At 30.9% G+C, this 16,065-nt stretch overlaps 1 protein-coding gene across 1 annotated transcript in view; it reads right to left on the bottom strand.

Annotated features, from left to right (window-relative positions):
- Positions 1-1,217: 1,217 nt before the first annotated feature.
- Positions 1,218-16,065, bottom strand: part of LOC119828969 (IDLSRF-like peptide) — a 54,047-nt gene continuing 39,199 nt past the window's right edge. Inside the window, exons 2-5 of the mRNA XM_038351311.1 lie at positions 13,262-13,378; positions 6,343-6,471; positions 3,316-3,468; positions 1,218-2,832 (exon numbers count right to left, since the gene is read on the bottom strand). Of these exons, the coding sequence (XP_038207239.1) occupies positions 2,639-2,832; positions 3,316-3,468; positions 6,343-6,471; positions 13,262-13,376 (591 nt within the window). The 5' untranslated portion in view covers positions 13,377-13,378 and the 3' untranslated portion in view covers positions 1,218-2,638. The remainder of the gene's footprint in view (positions 2,833-3,315; positions 3,469-6,342; positions 6,472-13,261; positions 13,379-16,065) is intronic.

Genomic DNA, 16,065 nt, shown 5'->3' with positions numbered 1-16,065 from the left:
CCTTGTTTACAATATTGCTAGCACTTGATTCTTTTACACGAATATTTTCAAACATGCATTCTAAAATAAGAGGATAGTAAAGTTGGTTAAAATCGAGTTTAAAGTAGTCGATTTGGTATAAACATACATACATAAAAGTGAAGATAATAAAAGCTTAAAGCTTGTTAAATATTATAATATGTAAATTTTTCTCGTTTTTTCACACATACTTTTCTATTCTGTGGACACTTAAATAAGTACTGGCAATATTATACTAGGCGATTAACTGAAATTCTTTCATGGCACGTATTTAGTGATAATTCCCTCGGCGCAGGTGAACTTAATTTGGCATATTCGCCACATTACGGAAAAATATCACGAGTTGCCCTCCTACTATTGTGACTTGGGCCCTTTAATTAATGTGAAATTGCATCTAAATGTGTCTAGTCAATTTACACTTCATAAATAAATAGTGACAACAAATAAATAAAAAAGCCTTTTTTATGCAAAGAAGAGAAAATTGACACCATAAGATGGAAAAAACCGCTAGATTATAATCTGAAGGCGAGATTGCAATGTTACACTTGTAACGGACCATACTTTTCCGACAGTTAACGCTTGATGCTTACTTTAAGATCTTCCAGATGTCCGTAAGTGCTCCTCCGTGCTCCTTTTACTGTATAGATTTAAATAAATCGAATCTAACGTAATCATTAATAATATCAAATGCTTATTCTACAATTTAAGGGTATCACATAGATAGATTATCTTTTCTTAGAGTAGGTATGATGTACTCTAGACGCTTGTAATTGTTTATACGCATCATAATTTTTCGAAAAATAGCAATCTCGCGGGAATTTTCGTGCTCGATGGTAAGGTGCAGACAGTTTTGAATCAACATCATCATGATTGAATTATTTCTGCATTTATATATTTTTCAAATATTTTCAACTAGCATTATTATGATATTTAAAAATAATTATTTCTAATAGAAAACAGTTCACAAACTATACCCTCTTCAAATTGTCGGATCTCGAGAGCATATAAATGAAACAAAACTCTAGGCATCATCTTGTAAATAAAAAGTTAGTTCTTAGCAAACTCAAAAACATCGAAGAAGTCGAATTGAAAACCTTCTCCTATTTGTGAAAACGTTGTAAAGAAAAAATGGAAAATCATTTTCATGAATGGAGTTGCAAGAGTAAGGTAAATAAAACACCACTGCAAGATAATTTATTTATTGTATTTAAGAATACATAAGCCATATACATAGAATCAAAACACATATTATAAGAATATCGTAGATAGATTTCTATCAATTATAATCGTCTGACGTAAGTTAAAATATTCTAAAGTATTCTACTATATTAATTGAAGAATAGCTTAGGTCTACATATTTTGATAGATTAATAAAGGTATAAGTTTTTTATAAGTCATAGATTCGCTATAGTGGTACTTTTTCATTGTGTCATATTATCCAGCCTCAGCCAATATAGAAAAAAAAAAACTGTTCACCAATTTCATACTATTTAATACAATAATACTCGTAGTATGTTTTAAGTATGTAGTTTTATTAAGAAATATGGAAAAAAAAATTATTCCCATTGTTGATTTTAAATGGGTTTTATGAATTGCAACTCATGGTACATAAACCCAGCCTTCACCAAGATACAATTGATGTTAATTGTTAACCAACCTTACCTAGATCTTCTCCACTTATATATTCGTTGTCTACTAGCCCGCATTTCAAAAATACCATAGATTATAGAATAAGGAATGTAGATACTATGCTATAATATTTGATTTATATTTACGAAATCACATTTTGATATGTAACCGATTCTGAGCACCGCTCAATGATATGTATCGTTCCAATAAGGGCACAAATAATGACCTACAAACCTACAAATATTCTATTATATATTTCATTAGTACTCGCTACTGATTATCTATTATATAAACTACATCTAAATTACAATGATATGTTGTAAATGGTCCTACTCTGGATTTTCAAAAGCCAGATATAAAGCGCATGCATTCTATACTTTTTTAAAGATTTTTTTTTTCAACTTAAATTTAATATTTAAACGAAACAATTGTTAGCTTTATATCTCGCTTAGAATGGACATCTTACAATTTTTGGAGTCGCCTCTGACATTGGCTTAGAAGGTTTAGAAAGTTGTTAAGGGCGACGTGAAAATATCACAATTTAATGTAGAAGTATGTACAGGATCATGAATATGTGCAAAAATGTGTTTAAATACCTTCTCTAAATACCACATTACAATGTAAATCGAAAGCTTTTTATTCATCCCTTTTATATATGTTCCCCAGCATACACGATTGGCACATTTTCATGATTACGACGCGAGAAGTTACCTGTACGTTCTAATTAAAAAAATATATGAAAAGCGCTCTAGTTTATATAATCATAGATAATAAAAAAGGGCGCGAAATTTAAAAAAGAAAAATGGAATCATTCCACCTGGCTCGAGTCTGTGGCCGGTTATAGAAATCGCAACCGGATGGAATGAGTGCACGAAGAAATTTAATTTCTCTTATACTTCAAAGATTCATAGGGAAGGTAGCTGTAGAAAGATGAGCTGATGGGACCGAATTGGACGACGTGATAGTAGTCAGAGGCTGACTCCGGTGCTACTCAGTCTAAGAAGCCGGTGTTGACAAGTTTCTCGAGGAAGAATTTAACGTCCCCGAGCTCGCTGTCTTTGATACCAAGGGATTTTAGCATTCCAAGGTCGCCATTTTCTACGGCCATGAAAACGGAGCGGAGGTGCTCGAGGTCAGATCTCATCAAATGAAGCGCAGCCCCAAAATCTTCAATCGTTTGAGACTCTGTAATACGTGTTAAAAGAAATATGGGTTAGTTAATACACGTTATGACAAAATATAAAATATACTCAAATTCAAATTAGCTTCATTTGCTGAATGTGAAATGAAATACAAACATATGTTCAAGTATGAGTGCAAGTTATAAGTTTCTTTAACATTTTGCAATTTGCTCGTTATTAAGTTATATTTCATCGCATAATAAAGCAATTTTGAAATACAGTTTTTGTTAACAAATTTAAAATTCAACATATTTGAATTATGTTCATTTGTGCAAGGAATAAATAAATAATCTTAGTCTCGTTATTATTACTTTTTTATTAACCGCTGAATGTGGAATCACACTTCTGCGAATTAAATTAAAAGCAAGATAATTAGGAAAAAGGACAATGAATTGAAATCGATATGATATTACGGATCAGCATTTCATTATTACTAGGTATTTAGTCTGTAAACAGATAAATAAACATTATCACAATGAGTACTTACCAGATAAAGCAATAGCAACCTTCTCGACACCACCGAGCGGCTCCAAGGCATCCCTTGCTTTGTTTCCGAAGAGCTTCTCCAAGTAATTCGGTCCATGCGAAGCGAGAAGAGACTGGAGGAAAGACGCTGTTTCCTCTACTGGTGGTCGCTTAGCTGAAATCAAAAAACGCATAACAATACATGCTTTGTTATCATACACATTTGTTTTTGCGGTATCGGGTTAAAGTATCTTTGGTATGGACAATTTGACAGTTAATTAGGTAATGGTTGTTGTTGATTGTTACTTACTTTTATATAAGTAGCTTACAGTACTGACAGAAGAGTAGTTTTTACATAAGATATCAGTACAGACCTGTTCCTAGATGTAATTATAGATATAATTATATTGATACCTATATATAGATACCTTTGACGAATTACGGTTAATAAATTATGGTGATCGTTTAAGGAAACAATCAATTGTGAGTTGTATTAACTAAAAAAGTAAAATGAAAAATTATTTATTAACATTAATAATAATTATTAACATTTTTACAAAGACTCTTTTAGTAGTTGGTAAAAGAAGCTTATATAATGAAAAAACAAGTATGAATTTTACAACTATTATTTTACATCCTTAATGTTTTACGTTAAAGGCGTAATAAGATTTAGCATTAACCCTTAAACTTGAAGATAATATTCGAAACACTAAATAAATCATACTCCATTTAAATCTACACCCAAAACTTTATAATAGCAGCTTGTTTATGACCCATATTCATTTAGTAATTAATGCAAAATGTGTTCCACAAAATTACGTCGTCCACTTTGGCCTCGTTACGCAAATGAAGGATAATTTCGACAACTAAATGCCGCATAGAATGAAATGTTTCGGCATTGTAAATTTTGTCAGTACTAAATCTGCTCCCACGGGAAAAGGTCACGGATAATTGCGCAAATTGATCAGCAATATTCGCCTCTAGTGGATACTTTCGATTGTAATGTATTGGTGGCATGTTCACGAATTCAATTATGGTCTATTATTAAGTTAGCTAGCTAATGTTAACGAGCTGACCCAGCAAACATTCTGCCGAGATATCTTTATTATTTTGGGGTAAAACAATAGTTTACAATATATTATTCTCAGACATGCCGAATATACACAACAGAAATAAGTAATAAAGTATATGAATAAATATGTATATATAGAATTTATTGTGTTGTCACTGATCCTTGATAAGCGTACACAGTTTGAAATAAATCTATGAGTATAAAATAATAAAAAACATCCAAACACTTTGTAATGAATAATTGTTAATATAAGCGTGTTATAAATCAGTCCAGCGTGGAGGCGTTTGCTTACAAACCCAAATTTCTAAAGACATAAAATTCTCGTATTATATTGTTTTGACTCGGTTGGTATAGTTGAAGAACCACTATGAAGAATACATAAATAAAGAGCAGTCAATTTTCTAAATCAGTTCAGTACTTCCTGAGATGAAGGCGTGTAAGCACACAAACAAACTCTCCGGCTTTATATTACTAGTATAAACTATAGATGTAGTAATGAACTATTAATAACAGGACATAATTATTCACTTCACTTCCCAAGTTTCAAATGATCACCTGATGAAAATGCACCAAATATGGTCGTAAATTAATTACAATAATTTATTTTTGTAACAATGTATTATCCTTTCTTGTATTATAAATGTAAAAATAACTGTCTCTTCTTCGCGCCTAAACTACTGAACCGATTTTATTAAATTTGTTACATACATTTCATATGCGTATACTTTTCATATGCGAGAAAGGATATAGAAGTTTTTATCAAAGACATCCCACGGTAACAGTTACTATTCGGGTGAAACCTCAAGACTGTCTATTATTTTCTTTGACCAAGCGGGCGAAGCCGCGGGCGGAGAGATAGTTTACACTAATATTATAAATAGGAAACTTGTATTTTTGAGTGTTAGTAACGTTTTCACGCAAAAACCACTGTACCGAGTTATAAAAATTCGCTATTAGGAAGGTGCAACTTCACTGAGTGACATAGGCTATGTAGTATGTACTACGGGCGAAGCCATGGCGAACAGCTAGTAACTTATAATTTGAAAATGAAGGTATATTTCCTTTTCATAAATCTAATTGAATTGAGAAATAACTAAGCTTAGCTTTAATAATATCCATGATATTACGAGTACGTTTTATTAATACAAAGAAATATCGATTAAGGAAAAAGATCAAGCAATAATAACATTTCTAAGCAAAAATGGGTGGTAATAAAAGTAATTAATGATTCGACAAAAATCGCAAATATCATCCTCACAATATAATAATGGATCATGAATAGAACCTGAACCAATTCCCGAAAACCATTGTTTATGTAATAAGCGAATTTATTATAAAGATTCAGTTAACAATTTTACGAAAATGTACGAAATAATATAAATTATAATCTAGGTACCTACACTACACGTTATATCTTTATCGAAGCTGTAAATACTTCATAAATAACGTTTTAAGACATTTATTCTTAATAACGCAGTCGCAGATAATTAAAGAAATAACTAATATAACTATATATAACTAAGATAATGTTATAAAGTCTTGAAAATAAAAAAATAAATGAAAACCCATATGTGATGGCTATATAGCCATCTACTTATGTTTTAGCGCGATAGATGGAAATATCGATTTTTAGCTTGTGCTATATTAACGTGCATTTTTAATAAATTTATTACTTCAAATACATTTCTTCCTAATTAAGTACACCGTGTGTTGTATTCTACGTGTTATCTCTTATTATTATAAAAATAAGAAAAAAACATGTATTACACGTATACAATAAAGCTGCGTTAGTTACACCACTTTTAAATCAAGAACAGTCCAATGGAATTTTGATTCTTGGAAAGTTTAGAAAATTTTGAAATATTAATAGAAGTCTATCCGAACGAGATCAGGAAAGTAGCTAGTATTAGTTGTAGTATATATAACATAATCAATGTTATCTTAGTAGGTTCTAAATTTAAGTACATGCAATGTTACCTGCAGTGCAAAGTTTGGAGTCCTCATCATACCCGTCAATGCAATCTGGCGCGCCGTCACACAGATATTGGATGGAGATGCAGTTACCATCCACGGGACACTTGAATGGCTCGTATGGATGGCAGTATTCTGAAATGGAACGATGAAAGTATTCTATAAAAACATATCTCATTCATACTAGATGTGTTAACACATTTGTAAATAAACATTATGACTGCGTTTTAAAAAACAGACAATATGTATATAAATGATTTGGACGGATATATAAGTAAAATATATAAAATCGAACACTACATTATATTAAGAAATAATTTACCCAGCCATAATTTTTATAAATAAGATAAAAATAAATAAATGATCTCTTTACCAGCATGCAGGCTTGTTAGCTTGACTATATTATTTAAAAACTAGGTACTTAAAGGATTACCGCTCAGCATTATGTAGCAAAAGGATTAGGAGCTGTAGACCTTGATGAGACAATTATTTTATTATATTATATCGAAGACTACATTTATGGAACAATAAAAATCCATACTAAATGAAATAGCAGTCAAATCTTAACAGACCTACGACCCACGACGTAGATTTCAGGGGCAACTAATTCCAAGATAATACTTAATTAATATTATTCATAAGTATCTTAAACGTAATTGCTACTCTACTTAAAAGCCTTGAGACAATTATGACAATATCTGTCGAAAGGACCCTGAAGGTCACGATATTACCAACGTATTTCTTTAGAAAAACTGGACGCCGCAAAAAGCGAAACGAGTTGTCATTACGAGGAAGGGAAATTGGTTAAAACCAACCACGGTAACAGAAGAGAAATATATATGCCAGCGGAATAAAATAAGAATTCGCTACGCAAAACCAGGCTAATGGAAATTGCAAATGAAGTAAGCCTACAGTGCTTGTTTCAATGAAAATATTGCGAGAAAAATGTTGCTTTATGAAAGAATATTTTATTGAGATGAGGTTGGTCGCAATATTGATAAAAGTAGGTACGTTTCTCTGGTATAAAAGAAATCAAACTTCACGTAATCCCGCGGGCGATGGCGAAAAAGGATTTTCTCAGAGAAACTATTGGCAGTTTATCGAAACACTTCTTAATCCAGGCCTAAGGGTAGCCATCAATATTTTATACCGCGATCGGTATCAAGTTTGTTTTCTTTGTTTGAATTTATTGAAACTTTGTGCGAAAATACCTTTAACGTTTTCGAAAAATGTAAATTAGTTTGGTCTCTCACTAGAGCAAATTATTTTAAACAGTCTGAAATATTTATTTTGACAAGCCAAATGGTTAAGCGTAAGAGTCTTCATGTACCTTGTTTGTTCCTTTGATTTGACCCCTTTTGTTGAGATATTTTACAAAATCAGCTTTAAAGTACTTAGTGTCCTAGTTTGTCCATTGTAGGTATATTACTTTAATTTACCAAAACATTCATTCAAATAAATATAATTAAATTAAAACATCAAATCTTAACAGGCCATTTATATGCAAGCTGAATAGAGTAAAATCGAAATATCCAATTGAAAAAGTTGAATAAGTTTCAACCCGTAATTCATTCCTTTGAAAAATTCCAAGCGAGCGAGCTGTGGACGTTCATAAAAATTAATATTTAGTCACAAAAGACTTTACTAAATGAGGAATATTCAGAGAAAATTGTTTACATTTTATAAACTTTGAGGGCATTGTCGAAAGCGCTGCGAGAGGTAAATAAGATACTGTAACATATATTTACCAAGTTAAATTACTTTAAAATTTAATACAAAAGTTATATATGTTACACGTATTTACTAAACTAGGATTTTAGAAAGCTACTATATTAATAAGGTATTACATAATAGGAAGTTTCGTTATTTTTGATGTTTTTACTATACGTAAAGATTTGTTTAGAGAGAGCCAACTGAATTATTATATTCAAATTGGATGATAATTGGCAACGTAACGAATGTTTCACAGGACCCAGTGGCGTTATTTGTATATAATGCTGCGTTGCTAAAAAAAATGGTTGCCTGTAAAGTCGGTTTTACGGGCGAAGATTTTACGTGACAACGTCTTTTTCTCGGTAGAAAATTTATTGATATGAATATTATTAAATTGCACAATATGAACAAGGAATTGAATGAAAATAAGAATTGCACAAATTTTAACTATAGAAAATATATTTTGTTTACTAAAAAGACAGAGACAGAGACACAAGCACGCGCCGATTCAATGCGCCTAATTCTCTAGTGCTGCGCGTGCGGCGGACCGATCATAGTTCGGTGACTCATCGTAACGTTACCGGGCGTTACACTTTTTCATGAGTGACTCCTAGCCGCAACCTAATTTAAGACGTTGTCACGTCAAAACTCTGACATTTTTATTTATTCAACCTCATAATTTATAGAAACTGAAAATTATAACAAGATTGGTCCGCCCAATTTTCTACCGATTTAAAAATCAATATTGTTTATGATTAAACCTATAGGATTCAATGAATAATATAAACCACACAAGGACCAGGGTTTTAGCATAACAATTATGCTTTGATTAAAAAAAAAATATACTGTTGAAATACGCAGCCCTAGTGAATCGAGAATTTATTTCAATTGACAAAACCACGAGTTATTTTCCCTTTGAAGGTCGGGATAAATCTACATTTATTCTTCAGATACGATTTGATGAATGTATTTACATAAATATTTATTTATCTTTGCGTCTGCGTAAATAACAAGGACAATTGGGTATTTATTTAACTTTAAATTGAGAAATAACGTCGTAGGTTCAACCAATTAACAAATTATCAGATCTACAATATCATATATTTTTTATTTTGATAATCAAGATAAGATCAAGGTTACGAACGTCGAATATGAAAACCATATTTTCAGGCAGAAACTAATGATTAAATTTCAATCACAACAACATAAAATCTAATAAACAAGCGATGCCAAGTAAAAAAAAAATCTAACGACGCCTTACTCTTAACGTAGTTTCGCTTGATTTATAACTATTCGCTAGAGAATGAACTTTCAAAGTGTAAAGTTCACAAGACCAATTAATTTCAGTTGCGACGGTAGCTCAACAATTTTAACTTTATTTTTTAATTTTATCGCAACTGTTTCTTAGCAGGGAATTGTTACAGTGTTGAAGCATGATTATGCTTATACATTTATTTATTTATTTATTTATTTATTTATTTATCTTTGAAACACACAATACGATTATTCTTATAGATTATAGACATATACCATACACATATCAGCAAATTTTCCACTAAAAAATTAAATACTTTGAATATAAAGACATATTCAGTCACATACGGAATATAAAGGATACAAAAAAAAACATAAAAATCACATGCATGAGTACAGTTTAAATTTAAAAATCACAATTACAATTAATTGTTTTTCGAATTTTGTTTTTGTAAGTTATATACATTATATATATGAATTTGATAAGTGTTTTGATTTCATGTACATAGCTTGGTGGTGGTTTGGTGATGTCGAGAGAAATAACACATAATATATCGGAAGCCAAAACTGTTTGTTCGCTAGTTAATTAAGTACACTAGAAGTTTGGAAACCAGACTTGTATATAATTTGGTAACGAGACAAAAGCCAAAGTGTTAAAGGCAGAACTTTGCACTGGTAATAATGTGATTTCATGAGCTTTATATCTCTGTATTGAATACATATGTTAGAAATCAATCAATCAGGGTTGTTTGTACATAACATAGTTTAGAATCACAGTTAGTCACAAAGACTTTTAATAAAGAGAGGGTAGTTGGGCCGAATATTGAAATTGATCATTCGTCTGAACACCAAGGCCATACAATATAATATCATAACAAGAGACAATCGCTACGAAAGCGCTACGCCTATTTTATCTGTGGCGCTACGTTTCGATGTGAGGCGACACTTGATAGGATTCGATAGATCAATCGAGTTTTGACAACGAAAATTTAATCTCTGTATCTCAGGCGACAATTTTTCATCCATTAGAATTTTGCATAAACCACTAGTAACAAATATATGTTTAGAACTATTTCCATTTTGAAATTCAGCATTTTCCCCTATCCCTTATCCATTGAAAGCGGGCAACGCATTTGCTGAAGCCTTATATCTGCAAACTGCTTACCATCAGGAAAACCACCAGCTCAGCTAAAGCACTAGCACAAAAAAGAGTTAAATGAGCTTTATCTATTATTATTAATTATTGATCTATCTTTTTTTTTATCTCTAATAGGGAAGCACTTGACCATGATCTCGCCTGATGGTAAGCTGAGATGTAGTCTAGGCTGCAACGCGCTTCCCTAGAAGGTACTTGTTCACTCTACTCTTGAAGACCTCCAGATTGTACTCGTCGGGGAACACAGACTCAGGAAGCATTTTCCAATCCCTTGCGATTCGAGTATATTGTGGAATCGAACCGCTTCGTCCGGGTACATGGAACGTTCACCAAATAGCGGTGCCTAGAGTCTGTGCGCCTTGACGATCGATGAAAAAAAATGGATCAATAATTCATAATAATAGATAAAGCTCATTATCTCTTAGTACGTTCGTTTAATAAAAGTCTAAACGATGAAGAGCCAATTGAATAATTTCAATGATAAAGTCAATTTCAATTTATTTAAAAGCGAAAACTAATATAGCATGAGCAGTTCTTTGAATTATTAATTAAATTTCAATTGAAAATATTCTTTATAGCGAGATATGTTTTCTGTTAATTTGATTCATCGCTCTCGTAATTGGGTAGGTATGACGTAAGCAAGGTTGCCATTATGTAAGTAAAGGTCGTTTTTCACAGTCTTATTGTCTTATAAATTACTTATTAATCATTAAAATCTGTGAAATTGTTCATTTATCCTTTCCTATAAATTATGATAACAATGTCGTATAGAAATCAATGCTTAATCGACTGAATAATATTAAAAAATATTGAAAAACTTTTTAAGATGGAGATTTTTTAGTTTCGGGATGAACAAATCATAAAAAAAAATTATCTCAACTCACTTATCTGAACAAAATAGACTTACTCATGGCATGAGTAATGTAGTTTGTACCTTTTAAACATAACAATGAATAAATTATATCATTAAAGTTATTTTTGTTTAATGATATAATTTATTCTTAGTATAATGATATATAATTATTTATATATATTATTAGTTTAATGATATATAAGTTACCTACTTTTGTTAGAACTCGTTTTCTCTATGTAGAACTAGTTGTAACTAAATAAATACTTTTTTTCAGTAAGGATAAATAATGCTTAAATTTGAATATTATGATAGTAGCATACTGTATTTTTTATCCAGTAAATCCCCCGAGAACTTGAAATATGCGGGAGAATCCCCGGGACAGTAATGGAAAAGATATACAATAATTTCCTTTAACTATGCGGACAGAGCCGCGGTTGGAAAGCTAGTTGGTATTATAAATATGTGCATTATTAATAAAGTTGTTTATAGCTTACTTAACTTTTTACAGTTATTTCTATATTTGCATGAAGCAGATATAATGTTATTTTAATCAATGTAAATATAGCAAGATTGTCAAAAACTTTATTTGATTTCTCATGTGTACAACGTCCTTAAAATTTAATCAAAATTCATCGCCCTACGTTATTCACACGTCACTAAAACACATAATTCAGACAGTGTATGAGAGAGCATTTCAAAACCAATTTCGTCTTTAGGATTCGTGTATGCATAACTAACAGTTTATTTTAAAACTAGACGCACGTCCCGGCTCCGCCCGGATATCAAAATTTCTACTTTTTCCCAAGGGAGCATTTAATTGGGGTAAAAAGTATCCTATCACCCAAGTCAACTCATACCCTGTTTGTATACTTCATGTAATCAAAATCTGTTCAGTAATTTCAGCGTGATTGACGGACAAACAAACTTTCAAATTATTAATATTAGTATGATTATGTATTACTAAATAGTATTGTTATATATATATTATTAAATAGTATTGTTACTGTAATTATTATTGAAATTCAATGTGATCAATAATTTTGCTATTTAATTATACTTTTTTTTAAGGCCATATAAAATTGAGTTAATTTTAGTAAGTTGTTCGTTAGTGTAAAATTTGCATTCAGATATTCAATAGCTATAATAATCAAGTCAAAATGAAATAATCAAATCAATACTAAATAAAAACAACGAATGCAAACAAGTCATTTTTCCATATCAAAATTATTTCAATAGAAGCTACTCAGAATTTGAATGACCTATAACGTATTCAACATTAAATACTACCAAATACTTCAAATTCACCGAAAAATAATACAACACAACTTGACATAATTCAAATGACAAATCGTAGGAATGTTACAATATAACCTAATTTACTTCTAATCTCTCTCTCGCATGTAGATTTAGCGAATGTCGTATACACATAAGTGCTAAAATTACTATAAATTGCTAATTTGCTCCATGTGACCTTTGCTGTCTGTTACAGGTAATTTCTAGCCCACACAACCTTGTCACCAGAACAGACGGGGGTAGAATAAATGATATTTACCGTAGAACTTACGTACGTGTTTTGTGAGACGGCAATTAGATAGAATTATTATTTATCTGTGACGTTGCTGTTTGGTGTGACATTTGTTAATATTACAAAACGGAAAAGAAACTAGATTTAAAGTTTTTTTTGTATCCATCCATTCTTATTTTGAAAATATAATTAGGATGGAAGGATGGAAGGAAACGGAAGATGGAATTGAGACACTTTTAAAATATACTTATTGTGACATATTCATACGCATTTGTTTATTGCCATATTTGGAATGGAATTGATACCTTATCTGACATATATAGTTATATTGTAACATTGGTTTTAGATGTATCTTCATTCTTCATAATCTTTCAACCTAGCCAGATTTGTGGATTACCTCACGCTAAAAAGGGTCTCTCCTTACCAGATCGCTTTGTATGATGCCCATAAAGACGGTTGAGGTCCAGTGAAACAGCCCCCGGCGCGCTGCACAGAGCCAGCAGCGCCACCACACCCGTAGCTATTGTGCACGGCGACATTTCTAGAAATAAATAAAAACATTTTAACCCTTATAAAGACCACTAGTATTTTTAAACATTCGGGTAAATTATGAACATCATCAAATTCCTCACATTTATATAATATTTATCATTCTGACATCGTGATTTATGCTAAATAATCTTTAACTAGGATGAATAAAAAGTTCAACATTTTAATAATTAAAGAATATATATAGAAGAATATATAATAAATAAAGAAAATAAAAGAAGAGCGTCTGAAAATATGTGCTCAATCGATTCGGATTGACGTGATGAAAAATGTAGATATTTATTATAAAAATTGTTGTAATAAGCAAATTGAGATGAAAAAAGGCTATTTGTTAAAATGTAAGATGATCTTATGACTAATAGCAAAGTACATATTCCTTGTAATATATAAAACGCACTTGATACTATAGCAGTATTTCTATATGTAACACTTGGTAGTTATTAATATGTATTAAAAAGCATTTTTGTGATTTAAAATAGTTTCAAAGCACTATCGCAATCACAGGGTGGGAACTCTGGGAGTTTTAGGTAGACTTTTTTTATTTATAATTAACGCGTTGTTTTTAATTAATAAGAAAGGTTATAGCCGGTCAAACACAGCCCAGGTCACACGTCTCATTTCCCTGAGCTGCGTGGCTGCTAAAATACACATAAAAATGCCATTAAAATTAAAATTTATTAATTTTAATTTTTTGTCATGATGTTATTTGTTTTTATTTCTTACAATATTAGAACTAATGTATAGGCAGATATATAAATTGTATTTAGCATGAAACATTACCTTTTTTCAGTAAGGTTGAAAAATATTACCACCAATGTCTAATTATCCGTATTTTCGCAAAATCCCTAGAATTTCGCGATCACTCGATTTATCAATTCATCCTACGATGTACGAATTATATCCGTGTATGTTAGAAACGTATTTTTCTCATTTTTCCGATTGTTTTTATTACTTAGAAGAAAGAAAGAAATAACCATTAATTTTAATACACAAAAATACACAAATCATATCATAAAACAGTAAATCACGAAAAAAATAAATAAATTATGTGGTTTTTATTTTTTGCTTAAAACAATACAAGACTAATTTAAATGGGACTACAAGACAATAGCTTGGAATATAAACGAATCATCAAAATCGGTTCACACAGTTAGAAGTTATGAGGTAACAAACAATAAAAAATATAGTTGAATAGAACTTCTTTCTTTTTTTGAAGTCGGTTAAAAATTTATGTAAAATGAGGTGATATATTATATTCTTCTATAGAAAACTCAAAAAGAAACAAACAAACCAAGGAAAAAGAATCGCTTGATTACGATATACAGTATGAAACATAACTGACAAAAATAAACAAAAAATTACACTACACTTCTATGATTGCGTTAAAAGCGGTGATAACGTAGCGCTTAATTTTCTGTTAACTATAATATTCAAGTTTAGAAGTAAAATGCTAATGAACATGAAAAAATAAAGGAGCATTGAAAATATAAGTGTATAAAAGTTTATATTCAACAAAAACATTTTAATTAAAAGTTTTTAAAATGTTCTTAATCAAAACTGGTGCGTTTTAAGTTCAAATAACATACATATTATGAATATAAACTAATTTTTATGACATCGATGTCGATCGATGTGATGTGAGCGTGTTATATTTGATAATTTTTATCAACCACACACTGGCTTGCTTAACCATATTTTTGAGTGTGTTGACTACATACTAATTGGGCCAGCTTGCACCGGAGAAGTATCACACCCCAAAGAAGACCGACGTGAAATAGAAGCATGATCCTGTGCTTCGTTCGGTGACTGGGGGAGCCGGAGACCCGCATCTTTTTCCTCATCCTTTCCAGTTCATTCCTTTATTCCTGTCGTCCATCCTTTTCTTATTATTAACTCTTAAAAAGCGGACAATGCGTTTGTACCTACGCATTCATAACTCTCCAAATGTTCATGGGCGTTGGTGATCACTTACCATCAGGAGAGCCACCAGCTCAGTTTCCTATACATTACCTTAAAAATATGTTTTGAATTAGTACATTAACAAACTGCGCTTCAACGTTTGTTATTAATGCTCAATCAGCTTACCTAGGCACGAAGTCTATATCCCTGGAGATCTCCTGGTTAATCTGATCCAAAGGAAATTACATTCGCTTTAGCTCGGATCAGACATTCCCACTACGTAACTTAATACCTAATCTATGCTAAACATTATAATATTTAAACGGTTGTGTATATATTTTGCTTAATTTATTTTGTTAGTTTGTGATTGTATTTCATCTTAATTTTTATTATTCTCTAATGTTATAAAATGTAAACTCCAAAAAATTTTTATTCATGAAAACTTTATAACCATTCATGAATATTTAAAAGTCATTTTTTAACTATTACCGGAATTCGGAATAAAAAGCAAGACTCGATACTTACTCTTCTACAGATATAAACGTAACTAGTATGTAGATACAGTATAACAAAATTTAAGAATAAAGCGTGACGAAAATGTAAATTTCTAGTAGTGTAAAGTAGAATTTTTGTATGCTATACTACGAGTATGTTCTGGCGAAATCTGAACCGCCTTCAAATTGTCAGAACTAGACCAAATTTTAATTGGATCACTTGACAAGTTTTTGTATATAAAAAGAATCCTTAAAATCGGTTCACCCAGTAAATAGTTATGTATAA

Source organism: Zerene cesonia, chromosome 9 (genome assembly GCF_012273895.1).
Source record: "Zerene cesonia ecotype Mississippi chromosome 9, Zerene_cesonia_1.1, whole genome shotgun sequence".
Classification (NCBI taxonomy): domain Eukaryota; kingdom Metazoa; phylum Arthropoda; class Insecta; order Lepidoptera; family Pieridae; genus Zerene; species Zerene cesonia.
The sequence above is the reverse complement of the archived record's forward strand: the minus strand, read 5'-3'. Positions and strand labels throughout refer to the sequence as shown.